This window comes from Tamandua tetradactyla, chromosome 1 (assembly GCF_023851605.1).
Source record: "Tamandua tetradactyla isolate mTamTet1 chromosome 1, mTamTet1.pri, whole genome shotgun sequence".
NCBI lineage: Eukaryota > Metazoa > Chordata > Mammalia > Pilosa > Myrmecophagidae > Tamandua > Tamandua tetradactyla.
This window is the reverse complement of record NC_135327.1, coordinates 175,564,285-175,591,332: the sequence shown is the minus strand read 5'-3', so window position 1 is coordinate 175,591,332 and position 27,048 is coordinate 175,564,285. Positions and strand designations below refer to the sequence as shown.

Below are 27,048 nucleotides of genomic sequence, written 5' to 3'. Positions count from 1 at the left end.
GTCTTAGTAAGCATTAGCTTTAAGACTTTTGTCTTTGTTATGGTATAAATGGTTTCCTGTGGTGAAACACACTTTGTAAAGATGACTTTCAGTACCTCTCCTCTGCCTGTCATCTCCCTGTCCCCACCACCACCCCACGCAGATGGTCTCACTGTGGAGGGCTCTGTCACATGGGTGGGCTCAGTTTTTCCAACCATCCCCCCACCCCCTACTGGGGACCACCCAGGAGCTTGCTGGTTTTCAATGTCACTATGATGACGGTGAGTTTATTGGCCTTGGTTGTTTGGTGCTGCTCAGCACTGAGCTTGCCCTTTATTGAGTGGCATCCAAAAAAGACAAGGGGGAGGTGGAACTCTGGGGTTCTACCTCCTCAGTGAGCTGCAACTCTGGGGTTGTGAGCCTGGGTTGTCCCTTGGGATAGTGGTCATGTCCCGGGGCTGTGGGCCAAGGGTGGTGCCATGAAACCAGCTCCGAGGTTCTACCCAACACTGAACTCATGCGGTCCCAGGGAGAATTTTTAAAAACTTCTGTGGGTAGAGCATTTCTTTGAGTGCTGGAACCAGGACCCAGCAAGTCCAGGCTTCAGACAGGTGGCACAGAGCATGGGGGTTCCCAGTGGCCTCTTGCTCAGGCTCACTACCCTGAGAGCCAAGCTGGGCATTTGCCAGGGCAGGAGCCATGGGAGGTGGGTGTGGGCTCTATGTGATGGAAAGGGGCTCCTGGACCTAAGGATCAAGCACCATGTCTCCTGCTCCACCACCCCTGCAACAGGTACCCCTAAGTTTATGGCACCTGTGATGTACTAAGAGCATTATGAGTCAGTGGACATCTATACCTTCAGGATATGCATGCTGGAGATGGTCACCTTGGAGTACTCCTACTCAGAGTGCCAGAATACTGCCCAGATCTACTACAAGGTCACCTGTGTGAATTGGCCCCAGGGCCCCCTGAGTGGTGAGGACACCCAGGGTTGGGCTCTGCATTCCACCAATAAGGTATAGTTTTGATTTGATATTTGGTGACGCTGTATTTATTGGTTCTTTGTTGCTATGGACCAATGAAAATTGTTTAAAATTAGAATGCTGCTGATTATACAACCAAGATACTATAGGACATTCTTTGTTTATTTTGGACATTAGCCATGAATGCCCAATAGATGGGGGAGCCAAAGAGTAAAACAACTGAGAAGCAGAATGGCAAACTTTGATAACGTTTACGTGATGGGATATGGTGTGGCTACAAAAAGGAAGGAATCGAGAGGCAGGCAGTAAACTGAATAAACCTTGGAGACAATGTGTTGTGCAAAATACGACAGAAAAAAAAGAACAAGTATGCTAAGGTCTCTTTCAGAAAATGCTTATAAGAAAATTGGAAACTTCCCCAAGTGGAGAATTCTGGACAGCAAAAGCAATAGGCTGAGTCTGCAATCTTGAGGTTTGTTCATATGAAAATTAATCCCGCAAAGGATACGCTATGCCTACTTAAAATTAGGCCTAAGAGTCGCCCCCAAGAGAACCTCTTCCATTGCTCACATGTGGCCGCTCTCTCTCAGCTGACACAGCAAGCAAACTCACTGCCCTCCCCCTCTCTAAGTGGGACATGACTCCCAGGGGTGTGAACTGCCCTCGCAACATGGGACAGAAATCCTAGAATGAGCTGGAACTCAGCATCAAGGGATTGAGAAAGTCTTCTCAACCAAAAGGGGGAAGAGTGAAATGAGACAAAATAAAATGTCAGTGGCTGAGAGATTCCAGAGTCAAGAAGCTATCCTGGAAGTTATTCTTATGCATTAAATACGTATCACCTTGTTAGTCAAGTTATAATGGAGAGACTGGAGGGAACTGCCTGAAAAGGTGGAGCTGTGTTCTGGTGGCCATGTTTCTTGAAGATAATTGTATGATGATATGGATGTTGCAGTGTGACTGTGTGGTTGTGAGAGCCTTGTGCCTGATGCTCCTTTTGTCTACCTTATCGGTGGACAAGTAGAACATATGGATTAAAAATAAATAAATAATAGGGGGAACAAATGTTAAAATAAATTTAGTAGATTGAAATGCTAGTGATCAGTGAAGGGGAAAGGTAAGGGGTATGGTATGTATGAATTCTTTTCTGTTGTCTTTTCATTTCTTTTTCTGAATTGATGCAAATGTTCTAAGAAATGATCATGATGATGAATCTATATGACGATATTGTGAATTACTGATTATATATGTAGAACGGAATAATCATATGTTAATGTTTGTGTTACTTTATTTTTAAAAAAATAATAAAATTGGAGCCTAGACTACAAGCCCTTATAGTAGCCACACTTACTTGGAAGTTGTAAGTATATTTCTAGATTCTGAGACACTGACCTGTGTGTATATGAGCTGGCATTTCCCTGGAACTCTGACTAACTCTGTGACACCTAAGACTCAAAAATGGAGTGCTGTGGCCCTGAAAGTTAGCATAGCTATATATAATAGCAGTCATCATAACTGAAAAAGAGATCAGGCCTCAATTATGATAAAATGAAGCCAATCTGGCTGAACGTAAGGTAAATGAGAATACAGGGTAAAAGATGATAGTGTATGTATTCTAGACCTTCACCTACTGTATGAAACCAAAGGCAGAAAGGTTTATTATGTCTAGAACCTAAATTTTCTGTTTAACACAAAATCTAAACCAACTAGTCTAGACAGCTCATTTTTTAAAAAAAAAAACCCAACTCCTGGAGTCCAGAACAGAAACAAGGCCTTGTAATTCTGTATACCTTAATGTAATACCAGGATATATCTCAGACTATGATGGGCTGATAATTTAAAAGTATTGCTAGAAAAAAGGCAAAAACAAAGAAGTAAACAAAAAAAAGTACTGGTAGAGTTCCCTGAGGATCTGAAGGAAGGGGGAAAAAAAGATGTATTTATATGAAACTATTTAACTTTCCCATCTGGGAAACCCCAGGTACCCTCTCAACCACTGGGGACTCCCAAGAAAATAGGCCAAGCCCTTGATTTTGAGGCTTGCCCTTAAGAAATTTAATTCTGTAGTGGAGAAGCTAAGATTACCTATTAACAAATTCAAAGAGTTGTTTCCAGGAAACCTCTTTTGTTGCTCAGATGTAGCCTCTCTCTTTCTAAGCCTAGCTCTGCAAGGAAAATCATTACCCTCTCTGTTATGTGGGACATGACATTCAGGGATAAAAGTTTCCCTGACAATGACTCTTAGGGATGAGTTTGGCCCTGGCATTGTGAGATCAACAATGCCTTCCTGACAAAAATGGGGAAAAGAATTCTAATTAAAAAAGGCATCAGTGGAGCAGGCCACGGTGGCTCAGCAGGCAAGAATGCTTGCCTGCCATGCCAGAGGACCCGGGTTCGATTCCCGGTGCCTGCCCATGTGAAAAAAAAAAAGGCATCAGTGGCTAAAAGAGATAAAACACAGTCAAAAGGCTATTCTGGAGGTTATTCCTATGCAAGCCTCAGTTAGATAGTACTAACTGCCATGGATTGCTAAACCCCACTCAACAGCACTCCTGTTAAATCTTAAGAACACCTAGAGCTCAAACTGAAAGTTCCATGCAGTAAATTAGCTTTACTGGAACCTACAATTTCCAGAGGGTTCTTAGGCCAGACAAATCCTGAAACCCTGAGGCAACAGCCTCTCCAAGATTATCAGCTAATTACACCCCCCTATCCTTTACTGTCAACACTCCTTCTCAACATGAAAAAGTCAGAATGCACATTGCCTAAAGATCCCTATAGACTGCGAGAAGGCTCAAAGGAGAAGGAGGAGTTATAATAGAGAAAATAGGATGTAACAAATGGGTATGATTGCTGAATCACTATACTGATATTCTGTCTATCTTCTAGTGTTCTGGAGCAGCCAGCAGGAAAAATCTGAAATACTGGCATGGTAACCCATAAAAAACTCTGAAAGTTGTTCTGTAACTACTTGCTGAGTGTATTTGAAACTTACTGCTTTTTCTTTGTATATATTTTATATTTCACAATAAAAAATATTTTTAAAATAAGTGAATTAAAATAATTTCAACTAAAAGAATATCACAGCATCTCAAGTTAAATGTCAATGTAACAAGTATAAACTAGACTTACAAGTCAAAAAAATCAAAAAGATTTTTTACTAGACTTTAAAAATAAAATAAAAAAAAATTTTAGCCTATATTGAATTTTATGCTTGACTCTTTGGTGTCTAAAACATGATTTAATACTCACATCTCAGTTTCCCTCTAAAATGAGAGACGATACTGTAAATGGCAACAAGAGAAAGACCAAAGGAGTTAATAAAGTGCCTGAGTCTAAAGTGACAGATAAATACTGAATGTACTCTACGAATTTTAATAAATTCACTTGAACAAAGCAGGTCTCTGTAAGACTTGTATTTTCCCAAATGCATCTTTAATGGTCTTTGTTTTAATGTGACTAAACTGGTAACATTTGCTGAGCCTGGTAATCATTTAGATATTCTCTAACTAATTAGGAGCAGTAGATAAGAGTAAAATGTTGACCTTTCTCTTCCAACAAAGACCCAGCAACAATAACCCCATGCAAGTACTTGACTCTGGTGTACCTATAAAGGCAAATTTATAAACCCAAAATAATTGCGGTGGAGCGAAGAAATCAACAAATTATTTGCTACTCTTCTCAGTGAATAGACACTATTTTCCCTCCACTTAAATCTAGGCTGGCTCTTTTAACCAACAGAAACAGCAGATGTGTCATCAGGTAATGTCAAAGGCTTGATCTTTAAAGATCTCTAGCCTCTGCCTTGCCTCACAGAATCCTCCCTACTGGAAATGAGCTACTATGTAAGAAGCCCAACTACTCTGAGACCACCATGCTGCAAGGTCTTATGGAAAGAGAAAGAGAGAGAGAAGCCAGGTGGAGAAGCACTAAGATGCCAGATGCAAGTGAAGACTTCCTGGACCTTGTAACACAGCCCAAGCCCTTGCTGTTGTAACCAAGTTTGAAATCCTAGCTGATGTCATGTAAAGCACTGCCAAGCTTAGCTCCACTTGTGAACAAATGAGTTTCTGAATAATTTAGAATGTAGCAATAGATAACCAAATTAAAATAATTATCACTACACATATATTCAAGAATTCACACATAGTTGTGCATCGCTTCCACAATTAGAACAGGCTTAAGAGGGAAAAAAAAACATTTTTAAACTGAAGCACAACCAACTCAGGAAAATAATATTATTGTTGCTATAAAATTATCTCAGGTAGACAAGAGTTTGGCAGTGAAGACCATGTCAATTCCTTTAATTTCACTCAAAGCATATAATGATGCTCTTTATGTCATACTGTTTCACCTCTTACCTTAATCCCCACTACTTATTATGGCTTCATAGAACCTAGCAACCCCCTTGCTTTGGCCTGGATGCATCAAACTGATAAATACACAGCCTTCATAAGATCACTTAGAGCAACAGAAAGTCTGATAGGCACTTTGTTTTTAATAGTTCATCCTCTCAAATCTCAGCCAAAACAGGAGGTGGTGGGTTGGAAAAAGACCTGTCATTTCTACCTTCATGTCCTCAGGCACAAGGAAAACCAACTTTGAGTAACTAGACATTTAAGGAGAACAGACTTTCCACTAAAGCTGCCTACTGTAGGATATCTCTTTCAAGCTATAATTTGCTGAAGTTTGGCCCACTATATTAAGATATTCATGATAGTTACATCAGGCTTCACTGGGCATTAAACAGCCTAGTACTTTGATTTGTACATTTGCTATATCTGGCTGACACTTGGAGCCAGAGGGATCTAGGATGCTATTCTAGTTTGCTAGCTGACAGAATGCAATATACCAAAAACAGAATGGTTTTTAGAAGGGGGAATTTATTAAGTTGCAAGTTTACAGTTCTAGGCTGTGAAAATTGTCCAAATTAAACCAAGTCTACAGAAATGTCCAATTAAGTGGTTACCTTCACTCAAGAAAGGCCAATGAAGTTGAGGGTTTCTCTCTCAACTAGAAAGGCACATGGCAAAAATTGGAAACATCTGCTAGCTTTCGCTCCAGATATCTTGTTTATCTTGAAGAAGGGCATTTACCTTCTTCATCTAAAAGGTCTCTGGTTGCATGGGCTCTCGTGGTTCTCACAGATCTCGTGGCTCTGCCTGGCTCTGTCATCATTCTCAAGCTTTCTCCAAAATGCTTCCTCTTTTAAAGGAGTTCAGTAAGCTAATCAAGACCCACCTGGAATGGGCAGAGCCACAAACAGCAGATATAACCCAATCAAGCTTCTGACAAGGTTGGGTCAGGATTAAAATATGGCTTTTCTGGGGTATGTAATTCTTTCTAACAAGCACAGATGCAATCAGTTCCTGCTCATGTTCACTGCTGGTGAACATGAAACAAGACATGGAAAGAACTGGTGCTACAGAAACTGACCTCAATTTAAAGGGAGATTTTTAACTTAATTCTCAAATATAATTCTGTTCACTGGGTGGCAACTATTCATTGACAAGAAAGAACAAAAGTCCTAGGAGCAAGCACTTAACAGGGACTCAACAACCTAGATAAAAACATGACTTTAGTTTGGCAACCAAAATAGAGGCCATAAAAAAAAGTTTTTTAAAGACCAAGAAATGAAGAAAAACTATTGTTGCAAGAATGTTCTCAAAAGTTACCTGACCTGGTATACAGATGGAAAAAAAAAAACCTCATTTTACTTTAAAGGTATGGAATCCTCAGCTAACTGAAATATCAAATGCAACAAAACCTAAGAATAACCTAGTTTCAACCCTGGATTCAAAATAGAAATTGCATCTGTCTCCTAGAAAATCACCTCCACGTCATAGATCAGTACCAATAATATCTATGAATTTTCTTCATAGATAACTTCAAGTTATCTTCAAGTTCTTTCTGCAGGAGGTTAATCTTAACACTACTTAAAACATTTATTTAATGACTTTACATTCTACCTCTTAATCTATAGAAAAAGAAATCAAGGCACAAAAAGTGAAGTGACTTGTTCAGGGTGTCACTGTCAGTGGCAGACAGTGTATTAGAACCTACTGCCTCCCTCTGTAGAGCACTGCTTCGTACAATGAAAGGTACGAACTTAAGTCAACAATGACTAAATGGACATTTTATTTTTAAACAAGATATGAAAAAATGAGATTTTTTTCAGATTCATAACAATTGGAGGACAGGATGTTTAAAGTGATCATTCTATTAGAAGGATATAGATATCTAATAGATCCTTCTAATTAGATCTAATTCAGAAAGAAATGGAATATTTTGTGTTTCTAATGTACCTCAGTCTTATACACTTGAAAATGCACAGCCAACAGTATGGCACGCATGTCACCAAGTAGGTGACATTTTGGAAGGTGCTGCTGTTCAGAAGGGCAAAAACATGTATTTCTATTATCACAGCTTCAAAAAGAGTGTAAAACTGAAAAAGCAGTGTAATGGTGTGTGGCACAGGGCTGACACCAAGAGAAAGCCCTGACATCCTGTTACTATGATAGCTTTAGCCCTGTCTCCTTACTGACTGTCTCAAGACACAAACATCCTGAGATAAATGAGCCTTCCAACTAAACAATGGATTCTGCCTGCCAAGGAAAGCCCGCGTTCCAGTACAGAAAAACTGTTAAAATCTTTAAAAGATAAAAAAAATTCTCTTTTCTAAGATTTAGTGTGCAAAAGAATATATCAGTGTTCCAGTAAGAAATGTTTTCCATTCAAAGAAACATTGAAATCTGAACTCAAAGCACATGCAACACCATTCGTCAGGTTATCCCATCTCCCTCCTTCATGCTGTTACCTGCTTATCTACAGGCGTCTATTGTTCTCAATTATGTTGTTCTTCAAAAATGATTTTAACCTAAAGAACATTCCTCCAACAAACAGGTGAAAACTAAATTGGCCCTATGCATAAACCACTACATGTAAAACTAAAATCTTCTTTCCTAAGGCCTCCATGCAGGCACATATGAAATATTTCCTAGTCAGGGCTCTCATGTATTACCACCTGAGCCAGATTACTAACAGGAATTTAATGGAAAGACTTACATGTTTACAGGCTCCCCCTCACTTCACCAGAGTGAGTTCTCTAACACTATCTTTTGTTCACCTCTATTCCCCAGTATCTAGTACAATAACTTCAGAGTCAATCACTGTTAGAAACACTAAAAAGGTCAATGGTATCATTGTTTAGATTTTCTAAAAGGATCCAAAAAGATTTGTACATCCGTGTTTCTCTTTCTTGCATTCTTTTACCATTGTCCAAGAAAGTCCTTCCTGCTTCTTTCACTAATTAGACAATATTTCAAGTAATATGAAATACACAACAGTTTCCCTGCCTTAGGCGTGACCCTCTTGGTTCAGTCCTTTACAATGTTACCACATTAATCCTCCTTCATGACATAGTACCCTTAATCAAAATCCCCAATGGCCCGATATTATCTAAAGCAAAGTCCTTAGACTTTGGTACACTTAAGAACCACAAGAAGAGTTGCAAAAACACAGACTCTAGAGTCCCACCCCAGTTCCAAATTCAATTGATCTGAATTTGCATTTTATATTAGTAATGCTAATACTGTTGATCCAGGAAACACTTTTGAAAACCTATGGCTCAAAGCAATGGTTCTAAAATACAGGATCCATCGAGCAGGCCATGGTGGCTCAGCAGGCAGATTTCTCGCCTGTCATGCCTGAGACCCAGGTTTGTTTCCTGGTGCCTGTCCATGTAAAAAATAAATAAAATAAAATACAGGATCCTAAATCAATACATTAGAATCACCTTAGCAGATTAAAAACACAGAATACACACCTTATCCACAGCAATTCTCATTCAAGTGGTTTGGTATAGGGCTAGGAATTGCGAAACCATTAGTCTAAGAATCAATCAGAAACCCATTAGATATTATTAAAGGGCTTCCACTAACTGACCCAAATCTATCTATCCAAGCTCATCTTCTAGACCATTAAATGAACCCTCAGTTACAGGTATGACATTCTTTTTATTATTGATCCCTGAATATCCTGTCTATTTATTCACTTTGTGCCCCCTACCAATAGTATCTTATTTGACATTCTACTATTTGAAGTGCTATTCTCCATCTCCCTTACCTCTATAAATCCTCCAAGGATAAGCTCATCATCAACCCTGAAATCTTATCTTGGTCCATTCATCATGTCTCTGAATGAATGCAGGATACATTGTGCCAACAATCATTCTTATATTTAGCAATGCTATTGAATTAGTATGTCTGTTTCATCACACATTTAGATTATTAATGCATATATACCTTAATGTTATTCAGTAACGTGTGGTCTGAAAGAACCTTGAAGGAACTGAAATAGACTGAAATCTAAAAACAATTTTTAAGTATCAAGGTGAACCTTTCATCAAGAAATGCTTTATCCTCAAACCTAAGGATTAATAATAAAGATGAATTAGAATTGGTAGTTAAGAAATAATCCAACACAAATTAATTCAAGTCTTTATTAAAGTAATTCTCCCAAAACATGTATTAAAGAAAAAAAAGATGGGGGCAGAAAAGTGGATAAGTAAGGGAGGGAGGGAATGAAAAAAAGTAAAAGAGAGGAAAAAGACAAAAAATGGTTCATACCTTGACCTTAACCCAATTAAACATAATACATCAAATATTTCGCTAAGTTAGACTTCTCACCTTACATTATTAAATCAGTTTTATGTTCTTTACTTATAAAATAACTTATGATAATGATATATGCATGCATTAATATGACATAGCAACAGTATTGTCAAGTATATGATTAGGGGAATACAAGTTACAGAGACACTGACATGAAATTCAGACATTTTTAGTGTCTTAACAACATTTTGACTACTTTCTCTTAAACTAAAATTTCCAAGGACCAATGCTGTAGAAAACGAAGAGAATGAAAACAATTGATCCATGATAAAAATAAGTGATGTAAAGATTTGTGGTAGCCTAGACCTAGTGGCTGTGCGGAGGGGAACAGAGAGGTGGAAAGGGGAGTGACTGCTAATGGTTTCTTTGGGGAGTGATGAAAATGCAATAAAATTCCATATGGTGATGGTGGCACATATATATACATATATATATGTATATATATGTATCTTTTTTATATATACACACTAAACTTTACTTTAAAATAATGTACTACATGGTATAATAATAAGTTAAATCTCAATAAAATAGTTTAAAAAGTCATTCCATAATATGAAGATAGGCTCCCCAAATCACTCATTTGAAATCACACGTGTGAAAGATAAAACTCATTTAAATAAGGCAGAAACACACTTTTAATCATTTTGCATTTCTACTGTTAAACGTTGTGCTGGTTTGAACGTATTATGTACCAGAAAAAAAAAAGCCATGATTTAATCCTGATCCCATCTTGTAAGAGCAGCCATTTCTTTTAATCCTGATTCAATAGCGTAAGTTGGAATCTTATGATTAAATTTTCTCCACGGAGATGAGACACACCGAACTGTGGATGTGACCTTTGATTAGATGGAGATGTGACACCATCCATTCCAGGTAGGCCTTGATTAGTTTACTGGAATCCTTTAAAAAAGGAGACATTTTGGAGAGAGTCAGAAAAGACAGAGTTAATAGGCAGAGAGCTGACACAGATATCAACACTTGGAGAACAGAGACACAGATGTTTGGAGATGCTTAGAGCCCAGCAGATGTCATCATGAGATGTTCAGTAAGGCAGAACCTGGAGAGAGTCAAGAAAAGCTAAGAGCCAGCCCAGAAAGCAAAGTGAGGTACCCCCACAGGAACAGAGGCTGAAAGCAATAGATCCCAGGAACAAGGGACCAGGAGATGCCAGTCACATGACCTCCCAGCAAACAGAGGTGTTTCACACCCATTGCCTTTCTTGAATTAAGGTATCTTTCCCTGGATGCCTTAGTTTGGACATTTTCATAGACTGAGACATATAAACTTGTAACTAATCAAATTCCCTTTTTAAAAGCCATTCCATTTCTGGTATATTACAATCCAGCAGCTTAACAAACCAGAACAGGTTTTGGTACCAGAGGTAGGGTGCTGCTGTGGTTTGCAAATACAAGAATGTTAGAAAACATTTTTAAATGGATAAGGAGAAGATTATATCAACTGTGATATACTTGATACAGAAGACCTATAATACTTTGAAGAGACTGTGGGTAGAAATGTGGACTCTACAGATACCTCTGGGGTGGGCCACGGTGGCTCAGCAGGCAGAGTTCTCACCTGCTATGCTGGAGACCTGGGTTCAATTTCTGGTGCCTGCCCATGCAAAAATAAAAACAAAAAACAATAAAGATACCTCTGATGAGGCTTTAAACAGAAATGATGAATAGGAATTCTTTGTAGATCAAAGGGAGAATTTGAGAGTAATAAACTTGGATATTTAGCAAAAGAAATTTACCAACTAAATGTAGAAAATACAGTCTGGCTAATCCTTGAAGCTTATAGTAAAATGTGAGAGGAAAGAGAAAAGATCAGAACTGTACTCTTGGCTACAAAGAAAACAGAAACTGGTGTTTTGGAAAATTCTGGGCTTCCAGAAAGTGAGACCCCAGTGAATAGGAACCCACATATAGATTTAAGCAAACATGAAAGCAGTCAGCCAATTCAGAAAAGGCCAGGATTGGAGATTGAGTTATCTAGAAAGGATTTATGGAAAGTCCTATTATCTGATGGGCATGATCCCTGCCTACTACATAGAAAACAAGTAAGAGTACTGCAGGACCTGTATAAATGGAACCATTGCCAGTCTGGACTTAAAGGGACAAATTGAAGAAAAAATAACTTCAGAGGCAGAACCATGGAAGCTAAGATCTGAAGCCAAGAAACCTCAGGCCAGGAGAGCAGACCCACGCAAACATTTGACGAGGGTAAGCTCAAACAGAAGGCAAAGGGGGTGCCTTCCATCTCGTTGCTCGGGAAGAATTATGCTGCCTCAGGCCTTGGAGAGGGGTGGAGCACATTCCTTGGGGATTGGAGAGAGCCTGGCTGCCACCACATTGTTCTGGAGGGCTTGAGCATGTGCTCCAGAGATGGCAGAGATCTTGGGTGCTGCTCTGAAGCTTGGAGAAGGTGGAGCTGAAAAATAGGCAGTCTCCTCAATGTTCCCTAAGATTGCAACAACTCCAGTGTTTGGAGACAGCAAAGCCACTGTGTAGGCCCTTGGAAAGTGTGGGACTGCTGCTTTCTAAAGCTCTGGAAGTAAATGACTCTCAGACTTTGAAATCCAATGGAGTTTGCCCTGCAGGTTTTAGAACTGCTTGGGTCTGCTGACTCCCATTTATCTTTTGATTTCTCCCTATGGCAATGGAAACATATATTCTATGACTGTCCCTCTTTTGTATTTGGAGGCAGATAACTTGTTCTGAGTCTTACAGTCCAGAGCCAGAAGAGAATATTTGTCTTAGAACAGACTATGCCTGTACCTGACTTTGATGAGATTTTATACTGGCTTTAAACTTGTATTTGCATTGTTACTGAAATGGTTTAAGGTTTTTTTGATACTGTGATGGAGTGAATGCAATTTGCATGTGGAAAAAACATGTCTTTTTGGGGGTCCAGAGGGTGGAATGTGCCAGTTTGAAAGTGTTATGTGCACCAGAAAAGCCATGTTTTAATCCTGATTCAATCTTGTAGATAGCAGCCATTACTCTAAATCCTGATTTAATATGTAGGTTGGAATCTTTTGATTCATTTTTCTCCATGGAGATGTGACACACCCAATTGTGGGTGTGATCTCTGATTAGAAAGAGATGTGATTCCACCCAATTCTAGGTGACTCTTGATTAGTTTAATGAAATCCTTTGAAAGAGGAAACATTTTGGAGAAAAGACAGAAATGACAGAGCCGACAAACTTCAGAGCAGAGCTGCCTGTCAGGGAACAGAGACACAGACGTCTGGAGATACTTGGAGCCCAGCTGAGATGGTCAGCAAGCCAGAACCTGGAAAAAGCCAAGGGAAACCAAGAGATGAAAGCCAGCCCCAGAGAAGCAAAGTGAGGAACCCCCACACAAACAGAAGCTGAAAGCAAAAGAGCCCAGGACTAAAGGACCAGGAGATGCCAGCCATGTGACCTCCAAGCTGACAGAGGTGTTCCAGACCCATTGGCCTTCCTCGAATTAAGGTATCTTTCCCTGGATGCCTTAGTTTGGACATTTTCATAGACAGAGAACTATAAACTTGCAATTTATTAAATTCCCTTTTTAAAAGTAATTCCATTGCGATCTGGCAGTTTCACCAACCAAAACAAATGTCTACTAGAACTCATAGCTACTTAGTTTATTACAGTCATTTATGAAACAATGGGCTCTGTTTTCTCCAAAACAAATTACATACATCTGACAAATCCAGATAACCAGACATTCAGTAAATAATTTTAAGAAAGGTATTATATCTCTCTTTGTTCATAACCAAAATTAATTCATGATAGTATAAATAGGATGGTAATAGATTTAAAGTAAAGAATTTAGAACATTAATGCAACTTAGACAAGAGATTGTAAAAACTTATTCATAAGTACTGCATAATCTTGCCAAGGTAAGATTACATAGTCCATAAAAAACTTTCTAGAGTTTGATGTACTAAAGTTTTATATGTCAAAAGTAGTAAGATACAAATAATTCCAATTGATATTAGATATTGTAAAATGTTCACTATGTGTGATGCTGGTTATTTTCATTCGTATTTCATGGTTTATCTCTATCCTCATACTTTTAACTTTAATCTTCATATTTAAAGTATGTCTTTTAAACTTAAAATGAAGAATTTGTACTAAAAAGGGAGGTTGTAGTCTTCAAAATTATCACTGTCATAAAAGAAAAAGGAATGCTGTGGAAAAATTGAGCTTAAAACAATCTTAAGAAACACAAAAAATAAATGCAGTAACTGAGCCTAGACTGGATTCTCTTATGCAGGTAAAAAGCTGCTACATAGGACATTATTTGGTTAACTGAATTTAAAAAAATAAAAAAACAGAATACAAAGGCAGATTAGAAAATTTTACTCAAATTTTTCAGGAAAAAATTGACACGTAAATTGATAAATAGGTAGGTAAAGAGAGAAAACAGATGATAAAGTGGTATAATGTTAACAAGAGCTCATTTAGATAAAGAGGTTTATGGATGCTTTTTATACTATTCTTATACTTAAAACTACAGGGAGTCTAAAATTATTTCAAAATAAAAAATTAATAAAAATATATCTGTTGTAAATATCATGGTTGTGTCTTACATTTTAAAAAAATCAACCAGATAATCTCTACCTTTTAATTGGAGGTTTCAGTCCATTTACATTTAATGTAATTAATAATCTAGTTGGTATAAATCTAACACTTTGCTATTTTCTATTTGTTCCATCTTTTCTTTGTTCTTTTAATTCCTTTCCTGCTTTCATTTGGATTTATCAAATATGTATCCAATTTTATCCCCCCATGAGATTTTTAGCTATACAACTATAATACAATTTTATTGGTTGGTCTAGGGATTAAAATGCTCTTAATTTACCACAGTCTACCTGGAAAATTACACTACTTCTTTTATTATATAAAAACCTTACAACACTACAGTTTCATTTAACCTGGTCACATCTTTTGTGCTATTATTATCACAGATTTTACTTCCAAATATACTATAAAACCCATCTTTATTATTATTATTTCTGCTTTAAACAATTACATTTTAACGAAATTAAGAAATGAAGATGTAATATTTTGTTTTCATCACACATATGCCATTACTGGCCCTCTTTACTTTTTTCTGTTGGTCTGAGTTATCAACTGTTTCATTTTCCTTCAGCTTGTAAAACTTCCTATAACATTTCTTGAAGTGTAGTTACAAATTCTTTCAGCTTCTGTTCATCTGGAAATGTCTCTATTGTTATTTCAAAGGATATTTTTGGTTGATACAAAATTTTAGATTAACAGTTTATGCTTTTTTCTAGCACTTTAGAGATGGCATATTTTTTCTTGGCTCACATTGTTTCTGATGAGAATTCAGTAATAATTCTTAGCACTATTTCCCTATGGGAAAATGTGTCTTTTTTCCTCTGATTACTCTTAAACATTTTTCTTTCTCTCTGGTTTTCAGGGACATGACAAAGCTACCCTGGGGTGTGGTCTTCTTTGTGTTGATCTTACTTGGAACTTTTTAAGCTTCTTGGGTCTATGGGTTATGTTTTTCAACAAATTTGGAAATTTTTGGTCATTCTTTCTTCCAATATGTTTTCTGCTCAATTTCTCTGCCCTCTCTCCTTCGGGACCTGTAACTACCCAAATGTTAGACTTCTTATTTTCCTATAGGACAATGAAGCTCTGTTGAGTTACTCTTCAGTCTATTTCCTTCTCCCAGGGCTTTGGTTTAGATTTATACTGATCTATGTTCAAGTTCACCGACCCTTTCTTCTACAAAATGGAACCTGCTAATAAATTCATTTAGAGAAATTTTCATTTCACACATTCATTTCTACTGGCCAGTTTCTTCTACTTACAAGTCAAATTTTTCTGCCTTTTCACAAGTAGAAAAATTGTATGCTCAACATTGTAGATGATTATCTGGATTACACTACAGTATACAGTTTTACAGTGGAGTTTTGTTCTGGCAGGCAGTTAATTTTTCAGGTTGGTAACAGAGAGACCTTGTTTAGGACTTTGTTATGAGGAATACAGAGTAACCATTCTTCTAGGACTAACAGCTCTAGGACCCTATTTATAGGCATGATCTCTCAGAGGTTACAACTGAAAGCACAGGATGTTCAGCGATTTCTCTTCACATTGGTTAGTCTGAACTCAGACATCTCTCAGCATTATGCAACTTCTGGAATCTCAATTTAGCTCATGGTTCCCCAGCAGCTCTTTTCTACCAGGCCTTATAGCATGCACAGTTTAGTATTTGACCAAAAGCTTAATGGGACTCTTTGCAAATTTCTAGGACTCCTACTGCATGCAATTCCATCTCTCTAATATCCTGATCCATAAATTCTAGCTACCTCTGCAGCCCCAAACTCTTATTTCTGCTTCTTCTGCCCAGAGAGACCACTGCTCTCTGTTTAGGCTTCACTTCCTAGGCCTTTCTGAACATGTCCCAACAGTAAGCTGGAATGAATGTGAAACTCACCTCATGTGTTGCCCTTCTCTCAAGGACCACAGCCCTGTACTGTCTGAAAACAGATGTTTCATATACCAATCTAGTTTTATAGTTGCTTATAGCAGTAAGTAACTTCATCAAAGCCAGAACCAGAAACACCTAATAATATTTTTGAAATAACCTGAAAATCCATGATCTCATTCCACATTTAAAATAAGCACATAATGTGAAAAGCAAATAATATTTCCATTAGACAGATTAGCAAACCAAGATACAAAGAAGTTAAATAACCAGGCTAAAAGTAACAAATATTTTATTCAAAACATAAATATTCACCAAGCACTACTGCAGACACATGGTTAACAGAACAGTTTTAAAAAGAACTCAGGGAATGTAGTTTCAACACATATTCTTTCTATTGAATCATCAGTAAATCACTCAGACAGCATGGAAAAAAAAAAGCCTAATAATGAATGAACAGTCAAAAATCAATCATTCAATCCATAAGGATTTTGCCTATTCTCTCAGAAATAACTATAATTTATATTCAGGATATATTTTCTCTTGCAAAGACTACTATTTGCCATGCAAATAATTTCATTTCTACATAGTGATATTTTTCAATGTCTCATTATACTTAACTTTTTTTATATTTGTAGATACTAGTTAACTACCTCACTTCTACTTAGCTATGCCAAACTTGTTTCAGCTAACTCTTAATTGCATTTCAAATTTTCATTGCCCAAATCAAATATATTTTCCTGGCACATGGAGAGAAATAAAATATAATTTCTAAATATTATCAAAGGAGCAACATATCAAACAATATCATTTGTTCAATCTACGACAAATTAATCAGTGATATATTTGTACCTTACATATTTATTCTTAACACTCAAAATAAGCTGTTGACCTGTCATTTAACTCAATATGCAAAAGGTGACTGTAGGAAAATGGTCAATAAAATTAAGGTAAATACGTGTTTGTAAAATAGTGCTTAAAAACATTTTAATATTTAATATCTTAATACATGACTAATTCCACAGGTTTAAAGTACACTACAAGACACAAACCAGATACTGTATTTCATAGGTAATTATATATTGAGATTTTTTTTCCTATATTTAATATTTACAAAACAGTTCATTTAAAGGTGTTTTGAAGATGATAGATATTCATAATATCAGCTGCATTGCCTTTCCACAGGAAAATTACTTTCTCAACTTGTTTTGGTTCTCAAGGTAAAATTTTAGATAGCTGATTATTTTTCTAAACTGTTATTCAGAATCAAGATGACATCCTTTATAAGAGGACTTTACCTGCAAAACATCTTGGATCTTCACCCACACATCTGCCATATCATACAATTTAATATCTTCCTGCTGAGTCAGTGCAGGTACAACAGTCTGCTGCAGATATCCCAGTACCACATAGTGTGCAGTGGCTACAGCATTAAACTTGTCAAACAGTAACTCCAGCAATTCTAGAAGTAACCTATTGATAAAAACAAAAATATAACAGATAGACAAATTTTACACACACACAGATGGTTTACAGTGACCTCTAAGAAGATCAAATTAAAGCTAAGTAGCATACCATAACATAAAGAGCACGATTGTTAGATCTCAACAGATTTTATTTTAAATAGTGTTTAAGTAACCTTTCTTAACTTATCTGAGCCTTAGTTTCCTCTGTCATAAAATGGAAATGATGAAAGAATTTAAAAACTAACTGTAAAGCACCAAGACTGGCAATACCAGCTCTATCAATATTTGTTTCCTTTTAAACATATTTCAGTGAACTACAATACGACTACTCTGTATTCATATAGGCAGTTTCTCCCAGAAATAGAAGCAATTTTTCAGACAACAGTTCAAATGTTACATAGAATGTGCTACTCCCTGGCAATAAATTGAACACTTTGGTACGGGTACTAATCCTTTCAGTCACGGAAAGCTGTGCTTACTACAATTCAAATGCATGGCCTAAGTCGCCTGGGGAAAAAAATATATACACACCTGCCAGGAAGTCTGACTCTCACCACAGGGAGCACCTCAGATATCCACATTATCTCATTTATCATGGTAAAATATGCTGGTCACATATTATTACATTGATTTTATATACTCAAGGACACAAAATGAGGTTGCAAGGGAGCTGAGCCTAGAACAAACTTGATTTCTGTAACAGTGTATTTAGTCACCTATCTCTCACTACAGTTCTGGAATGGAGATGTGTATTTAGAGATGGCTCAAAGATTTATGTCACAAGTACAAAGCAATACCCCTACTACTGAGCCTTAAAGAATTATTGCGCACCCAGGCCTGGAATCTTATTTTCTTCTCCCAAAATTATATAGTATATATTTTTCTTTTTTTTTTTTTGGCATGTACAGGCTCTGGGAATCAAACCCCCATCTCCAGCATGACAGGCAAGATTCCAACACTGAGCTATCCTTGTACCGCCTGAAATTATATTTTATCCAACTTTTAAGAAAATTATGTCATGTGGCTTTGAATTTGGGCAATATTTATTTCTATGTATTCTATATATTTTATCCTCCTTCTCCAGTATTGCTTTTTCAGTGTAGGCACTACTCTACAAATTATGTATACTTCAGAGCACTTAGAACAGTGATCAGCAAATATTTGTTGAATGAATATATTTGCATATCATAAACAAGTACAGAAAATTTTGGAATGTGAACTTTATATATTTTGTGGCTCTTGGTGCATAGCTCCTAAAAAGATTTCAGAACTAACTTGAATAGTAGAAAAGGAAAGCAAAAGAGCTTGTCAGCAATGTCAATTAACAAGATTTTATTACCATAAATAAGAGGTCATAACTACAATCTCATTAAAATGTACAGCATATTATCTATTCCTATGGCTTCTTTACTGCCCAATTATTATAATTAATGTGCCAATGTGACAGCCCATTTTATCTTATGCTAAAATCTTAATATCTATTTGACATTGTAATTTAGATGACAAAGAATCAATAGAAATTTATGTAGTACTTACAGTCTAAGATATACATATATAATCTAGAAATACAAATTGTATCTGTAAATAGGAACCATTCTACCACTCTAAATGACAAGTGTTCTTTACCTTTAAAGGTCAGTTCATATTTATATACACTTGTACCTAAAATAATTCTTCATTCTCATCTGTGCTACTAGAGACTACTCAAATATCAGCAGGGAAAGATACAAAGTACAGGAAGATGTGTCTACACACAACATCTTAAATAGTTAATTTAATAAAGAAAAACAATCTGTATAAAATTGTATTTAACATCACACAGAGTAAACAACTGATTAAGTGATGTTTCTGCCTTTCAAATGAAAATATATATTGCATATGTAAGCGTATGACTCTAAATATCAATCCACAGACCGAATGTGTTTTTCAGTGGCATGCAGAAAAATAAGAACCATATGCTGATTTTTCAAAAGGGTAAATTTATTTAATTTTACATTTTTTAATTATCTTGGGTAGGAAAATCTCAGTTATTTTATATCATGATGGTAGCTTTGTTGCCAAATGCCCTAACCTGGCAAAACTAAAACTTAATAACCTCATACTATAGCCCAACATTTGAAAACATCATATTGATCCATGACATGCAGAAGCCCTCTAGGTAGAGTTCTACAGACCAGCAATAATGCAAGAAACTCTAGCAGACAAGGTGCTCCTCGGAATGGAGTAGTGCTGCTGCCTGGCCATCTCCGGGGCCACTGAGCTCCAGAACTACACACTCCTCACTGTCAGTAAAGGGTAGGTTTGTAAAACAAAAGGGGCTCAGCGATCATGGGCAGAGCTCCGTTTAAAAAAGAGGTCAGTGGGGAACTGAGATGTAAGATGAGATGCATGGTATCAGCTCACATCATGAAAATAGTACTCCTTTGAAAGGTCAACACAGTGCCAGCCTCTGCCAGTCCTGAAGACTCAAGGCCAAGTTAGGCACATTCCTACAGTGTGGGAATCATAGCCACAAGACAGGCTACCTGGGTATGCCAGTTTACATCTGCGGCATACTCTAGAAAAGCCAAGTCCTTTAATCCTTCTTCAATACTACTAGGTGGGAGCTTTTTTATTGTTCCCATGGAGATGTGACCCACCCAACTGTGGGTGGTAACTTTTGATTAGATGGTGTGCTGGTTTGAAAGGATTATGTACACTAGAAAAGCCATGTTTTAATTCTGATCCATCTTGTGGAAGCAACCGTTTCTTTTAATCCCTATTCAGCACTATACGTTGGAAACTTGATTAGAGTATCTTCACAGAGATGTGACTTACCCAATTGTGGGTATTAAGCTTTGATTAGAAGATGTGATTCTGTCCATTGCAAGTGGGTCTTGATTAGTTTACTGGAATCCTTTAAAAGAGGAAGCATTTTGGACAGAGCCATGAGAACCGGGAAAGCCCTCACAGCCAGAGACCTTTGGAGATGTCCCCAGGAGAGCATCATGAAACAAGAAGTCTGGAGAGAAAACCAGCAGTCGTCACCATGTTCACCAAGTGCCTTTCCAGATGAAAGAGAAACCCTGAATGTCACTGGCCTTCCTGAACCAACATATCTTTCCCTGGATGCCTTAGATTGAAAATTTCCACAGCCTAGATTTAATGTGGACATTTTCACAGCTTTAGAATTATAAACTTGCAACTTAATTAATTTCCCTTTTTAAAAGCTGTTCCATTCTTGGTATATCACATTCAGGCAGCTTACAAACTAAAACAGATGGTTTCCATGGAGATGTGTCTCCACCCATTCAAGGTGGGGTTGCTTAAGCAACCTTTAAGAGGAAACCATTTCAAAAAAAGCTTTAGAGCCCATGCAGCCAGAGACTTTTGGAGATGAAGAAGGAAAATGCACCCAGGGGGGCTTCATGAAACAAAAAGCCAGGAGAAAAAGCTAGCAGACTTCGCCACGTGCCCTTCCAGCTGAGAGAAACGTGAACTTCATAGGCCTTTCTTGAGTGAAGGTAACCTCTTGTTGGTGCCTTAATGTGGACACTTACATAGCATTGCCTTAATTTGGACATTTTCACGGCCTTAGAACTACTTGCAACTTAACAGGTTCCCTTCTTGAAAAGCCATTCTGTTTCTGGTATATCGCATTCCAGAAGTTTGCAAAGTAGAACACTGGGGAAGAAAAGAATGAACGTATAATAGTAGCTAGCAGGTCAGAAATGGGTGGACTCTATCTGCAGCACTGCCCAGTTTGAGTTAACCATCCATTTCAAAAATGATCTTGGCAATATTAATAAAACCCTGCAACATCAAAATTAAAAACTTTTGTGCTGCAAATGATATCATCAAAAAAGTGTAGGCAACCACAAAACGCAAGAAAATATTTGCAAATCATTTATCTGATAAAGGACTCATACGTAGAACATATGAAATGTTTTATATATAACTCAGAAATAAAAACACAAACTACCAAATTTAAGAAAGAGCAATGGATTTGAATATATATTTTTCCAAAGAAGATTTATGAATGATGAAAGTAGACATAAAAAGATGCTCAACATCATTAGCCATCAGAGAAATGGACACCAAAACCGCACAGAGTTACCACTTCACACACAAAAGGACGGGTATAATTACAAAATACAGACAATAACAAGTGTTGGCTAGGATACAGAAAAATTGGTGCCTTATTATACACTGCTAGTGGGAATATAAATGGTGCAGCCACTTTGAAAAACAGTCTGGCAGTTTCTCAAAAGGTTAAACATAGAGTTCCCATATGACCCAGCAATTCTACTATTTTAATTCAAGAGTATTAAAGACATATGTCCACACAGACTTGTAAACAAATGTCCATCAACGGATGAATGGATAAACAAAATGCAGTATAACTAAACAAAGGAACATTATTGGGCAATAAAAATGAATGAAGTTTTGATACTGCTACAACATGAATGAACATTGAAAACAGTGCATAAGTAAAATAAACTAATCACAAAAGAAGATATATTATATGATTCCACTTACATGAAATGATCAGAAAAGGAAAATTTATAGACAGAAAGTAGATTAGTGGCCACTTAGAATGGAGGTGAGGGTTGACTGCTAATGAATATGGGATTCCTTTTAGAGGGGACAAAAATGATCTCGAATTAGTGGTAATGTTTGCACACCCTGTGAATATACTAACAATCACTAAATTGTACACTTTAAATGTTTGAATTGTATGATATATGATTTATAATTCAATAAAGCTGTTCAAATAAAAATTAAAAAAAAAAAAAAACAGTAGCTGTGGCTCTGTATGGGGACAGTGAAGGTCCAATATCCCCTCCACAGCGAAGAGAGACTATATAGAACAGTGAACAAAGGTACCCAGCATCTCAAAACCTGAAGCATCATGAAAGATGATACCTTTGAATTTTTTCCACCAGGAGGGTATTAACTTTTCTCTTTTGATTCATTTGCATTTTTTTCTTTACATAACATATGTAAAAAACAAAAGATGTGCATTTTTTCCCAGCACTGATTATGGAAAAAATCTCTCAACTTCACTAAGAGTCCTAAACTGCAAAATGAAAGTAATAATGCCTGGTCTGGAAGTCTCAAAGAGCTGCTGGAAAGATCAAATTATGAAATGGATCAAATTATAATAGAGGTGAAGGTACAGTATTAAAATAGGGAGGGGTCTGAAATTCTTTTGTCTGGTTTCTGGCTTGAACAACTCGGAAGACAATGATTCCCTTTCTATATAGAGAATTAAAGAGGTACTTTGGGAGGATAGATGGTGGGTTTAAATATGGATGTGTTAAGTTGAAAAGGTGTTATGTCCTTAAGTACTTGGCTATTCAAATCTGGAATTAAGGAAAGGGACTAACATTGGAAATTTTAAAAGTGAAGTATTCGAGAGGATGAGCTCACTCAGGAAGAATATGCAGAGTAAGAAAAGCAAGCTCTAAAGTCAACACTCCAAGAAACTACGGCATTTAAAGAATGGTTAAGAAGCTAGGGAAAAAGAAGGAAACCATGAGGGAAAATTTTAGAAGTCAAGGGAGAAGAGAACATCAACAGTCAAAGGCTAGCTACAGAGAGGTCAGGTAAGGTAAAGACAAAGAAATTTACAACAGAGAGGTTCTAAATGACCTTGGAAGAACAATTTCAGTGGAGCATTGGAAGGTGAACTCAGCAGCAGGATGAGAAATGAAATACTAAAAAGAAAGAAAAAAAAACAACAACAACGAACAAAGTCAACCATTTACTTTTCAAAGGCATGCCATTCCTCACTAACATGTACAATTCCCTTAAAGAAAAAATGATAAGGACGATGACATTCCCCTGGTACATCAAAGAATAAGAGAGATTAGGAATTATTCACATGGCAAGACATAAACCTGTACTAGTCTAGCTCAATTTAAAGCTACCAGAAATAAATGTGTTCATATTCAACTATTGCCCATACAACACAAGAGTGAGAAAAACACTCGCCTTTGGTAGCGGACATATCAAAGGATGACCTAAAAACACAAACTAAAATCATTCCCCACCTTACTTCCCTTTAAAATTATTAAATAATTTAAAAAGAAATTAAAACATTACATTGTGGTTAACTCAGCTGCCTGAATCCTGTTAGACTAAAGATTTTCACCACTGATCCAAAAGGCAAAAAAGAACAGCCAGGATCATTAAGTTACTAGATAATTCCTTAAATTGAACTGAATTAGAAAAAGGCTCTTACAGGAAGAGGTCTGAGAGTCACAGAAATTACAATTTCACTTAATTGTAATTTCTAACCTTCAGAAAAAAAAACACACTCTTACACAAACATACACACACACACATACCCACAGGTGATTTCTAGAGTCACAGAAATGTGGTATGGTAATAAAGCACTGGTATTAGAAACCTATATTTGAATATCAGCTACCTGTCAAATTGCCATGGGACTTTCAATACACCAGGTGACTTTTTTGATTCTCAAGTTTCTCAATCACAAATTTCTTCATATACAATTTCCTAATCCCAAATTGATGGTGAGAAAATTTTTGAAAAAGCACTTTGTAAAACTAAAAGCAACAGCAAGTTGTTTTCTGTACCTTTAATCGTACAGCCTAGAAGGAAATAAAGAGAGATAGGAGGTAACTTCAAATGTTCCCAAGACCCAGGTGTATCTCTGTCTTACCCAGAGTTTGGTTGGTAAATTCCTGCTTGTATTCCATAAGATATTCACCAGTATCATTTCAATAAAGTCCCCTTTTTTATTACATTAGTTGGAGTTGGATTTCTGTACTTATAACCAAAAGAAGCCTAATTCACAGAATAAGTAAGGAAGAGGCGCCATCTTATGCTTCTTTGTAACCACACCCATTCCCCAACAAATGACCCATGCTCAGAATGGAAAATACATTCAGTCAAATCTTTTGGGTGACAGTGGTAGTCTGAAGTCGTTATGTACCCCAGAAAAAGCCACGTTCTTTTAATCCATTCCTGTGCGTGTAGACCTCTTGTGGATGGAACCCTTTGATTTCATTTGAGAGGTGACCCAGCCCATTCAAGGTGGGTCTTAATCATTCTACTGGATCTTTTATAAGAGGATAAAATACATACAGAAGCAAAGAGATGAAATTAAGAAAAGCTCATAGAGAAGAGCCCAGGGAAGCTAAGAAAGACAGAAGCTGAAAGCAATGAAACTTGGATTGTTGCCTTATGCCTTGACATGTCACAGAGGAGACCCAAATGCCAGCAGACTGTCTTCAGAGTACAGGTATCATCCTGTTGATGCCTTGAGTTAGACATTTTCACTGCCTAAGAACTGTAAATTTTAAGTTAATAAATCCCTATTGTTAAAAGCCAACCCACTATAAAGTTTCCTAGGTTGTAGCTCTTACAGAAATCACATCTATTCCTGTTAACTTATTTATAAATCCTGAGATGCTGTACTCTTCCTCTATAACCTGGTACTTCCTTGGAACTTTGGATATCTGCGTGACACCTGAAACTCAGAGTTAGAGTTCTGCTCTGCAGCTCTGAAAGTCAGTATTACTTCATACAGCAACTGTCAAAGAAGCTGAACAGGAGATCAGATTTCAATTAGAGATATGAATGAAATGGCTAGGACTAAAGTAAATCAGAATACAGGGTAAAAGATGATATTGTCTGTATTTTAAAACCTCAATTTCTATGTAAGGTCAAACAAAGAGATGTTTATTTGGTCCAAAATTTAAATTTTCTGTAGCACACTAATTTAACATGTCTGGTCAGTTTATTTAAACAACATAAATATATAGAATCTATAATAGGGAATGAGATCTTGCTATTCTGTACAAGCTAATGTATTATCCTTGATACATTCGGAGTATTTTGGGCAAAAAATAAAACTTTACAAAGTTTCCTTGATGAACTGGGGAAAGATGTGGGACTATTAAACTTCCCCACCTGGGAAATTCCTGATATTCTCTTAAACACTAAGGATTACCAATTCAATAAATCAAGCACTTCATGTTGAGGCTTGTCCTTATGAAACATTTCTACAAAGGCAAAGCTAAACCAACTTATAATTATGCCTAAGAATCACCCCCAGAGAACCTCTTTTGTCGCTCAAACGTGGCCTCTCTCTAAGCCAACTCCGCAAATAAACTCACTGCCCTCCCACGCCCCACTACATGGAACATGACGCCCAGGGATGTAAATCTCCCTGGCAACATGGAACATGATTCCCAAGGATGAGCCTGACCTTGGCATTGTGGGCTTGAGAAAAGTCTTCTTGATCAAAAGAGGGAAAAGAGAAGAAACAAAGTTTTAGTGGCTAAGAGATTTCAAATAAAGTCAAAGAGGTTATTCTAGAAATTACTCTTATGCAAGCTTCAGCCAGATATTGCAAAATTGCCACAGTTTGCCAAGCCCAAAGCAATAGAATTCCTGAAAATCCTAAACAATAACCTGGGCTCTATTTAAAATGCCATAAAAGTTTTCTTTGTAAGTTTATTTTTTAAGAAACTTAAGGCCTTCAGATTGTTCCCATGCCAGATAAGCCTTGAAACCCAGAGGTAACAGACTCTCCAAGAACATCAACCAGTTTCATTCCCCTACCCCACAAGGTTAACACCCCTTTCCAGCATTAAGATGATAAAATGACCATTGCCCAGATATCACTGAAGACTGAGAGAATGATCAAAGGAAAAGGAGGAGATATAACTTAGAAATTAGGATTTAATAAATGATTATGTATACTCACTATACAGAAATCTCTTTTTTAGTTTCTAGTGTATTAGAATAGCTAGAATGAAATACCTGAAATTGTTGAATGGTAATCCATTAGACTTGATCTTTGATAATGATTATAAAATTACATAGATTTTATCACAGGACTGTTTGATCGTAAAACATTGTGCATGGCATCTCTTTATCCAGTGTATGGGTTAGATGAGTAATAAAATTAAGACAAAAATAAAAAATTAAACTAAATTTTAAAAAATGATAATAATGGGGGAGATAAGGAATACAGGATGTTTTGTGTTTTCTTTTTTATGCTTATTTCTTTTTTGGAGTAATGACAATGTCCTAAAATTAATTGTGATAATGAATGTACAACTGTATGATGAAAGTGTGAGCAACTGATTGTATATTTTCAATGGATTATATGGTGTATGACCTATATCTCTATAAAATTGTATTGAAAGATTAAAAAAAAAAGCCAACACATTTCTGGTATATTGCATTTCCGCAGATTTACCAAACCAAAATAGTGACTGAGTTCATGAATAAAAAGAATGCGCAATGTAAAACTGCAGTATTAACAGAAGTCCAGTTCTTAGAGACACAGATCTAGGTTCATCTGCATGGGGCTGACAACTAACGCTGCCATAATGGAGACTATCTCTGCAAAAGCAAGTCAAAAGTAAGGTGACGGTGATGGTGAAGACAACAACAATGATGACAAGAATGACGGCAACACCTCTAACAGTTATTCTTTAACAATTACTGGTAATAAACCAAGCACTGTGATAA

General features: G+C 36.8%; 1 protein-coding gene and 1 long non-coding RNA gene across 8 annotated transcripts in view; one reads left to right on the top strand and one right to left on the bottom strand.

Annotated features, from left to right (window-relative positions):
* The window catches only part of EXOC4 (exocyst complex component 4), a 970,332-nt gene that overhangs the window by 790,549 nt on the left and 152,735 nt on the right, over positions 1-27,048 (bottom strand). For all 7 annotated transcript variants that reach the window (XM_077136146.1, XM_077136164.1, XM_077136156.1 and 4 more), the window contains exon 7: positions 17,386-17,560. In XM_077136146.1, coding sequence (XP_076992261.1) covers positions 17,386-17,560 — 175 coding nt within the window. The remainder of the gene's footprint in view (positions 1-17,385; positions 17,561-27,048) is intronic.
* On the top strand, positions 833-27,048 carry LOC143663165 (uncharacterized). The gene is made up of 2 exons (XR_013165837.1): positions 833-995; positions 26,768-27,048. It is a non-coding gene; the product is annotated as an uncharacterized LOC143663165 (long non-coding RNA).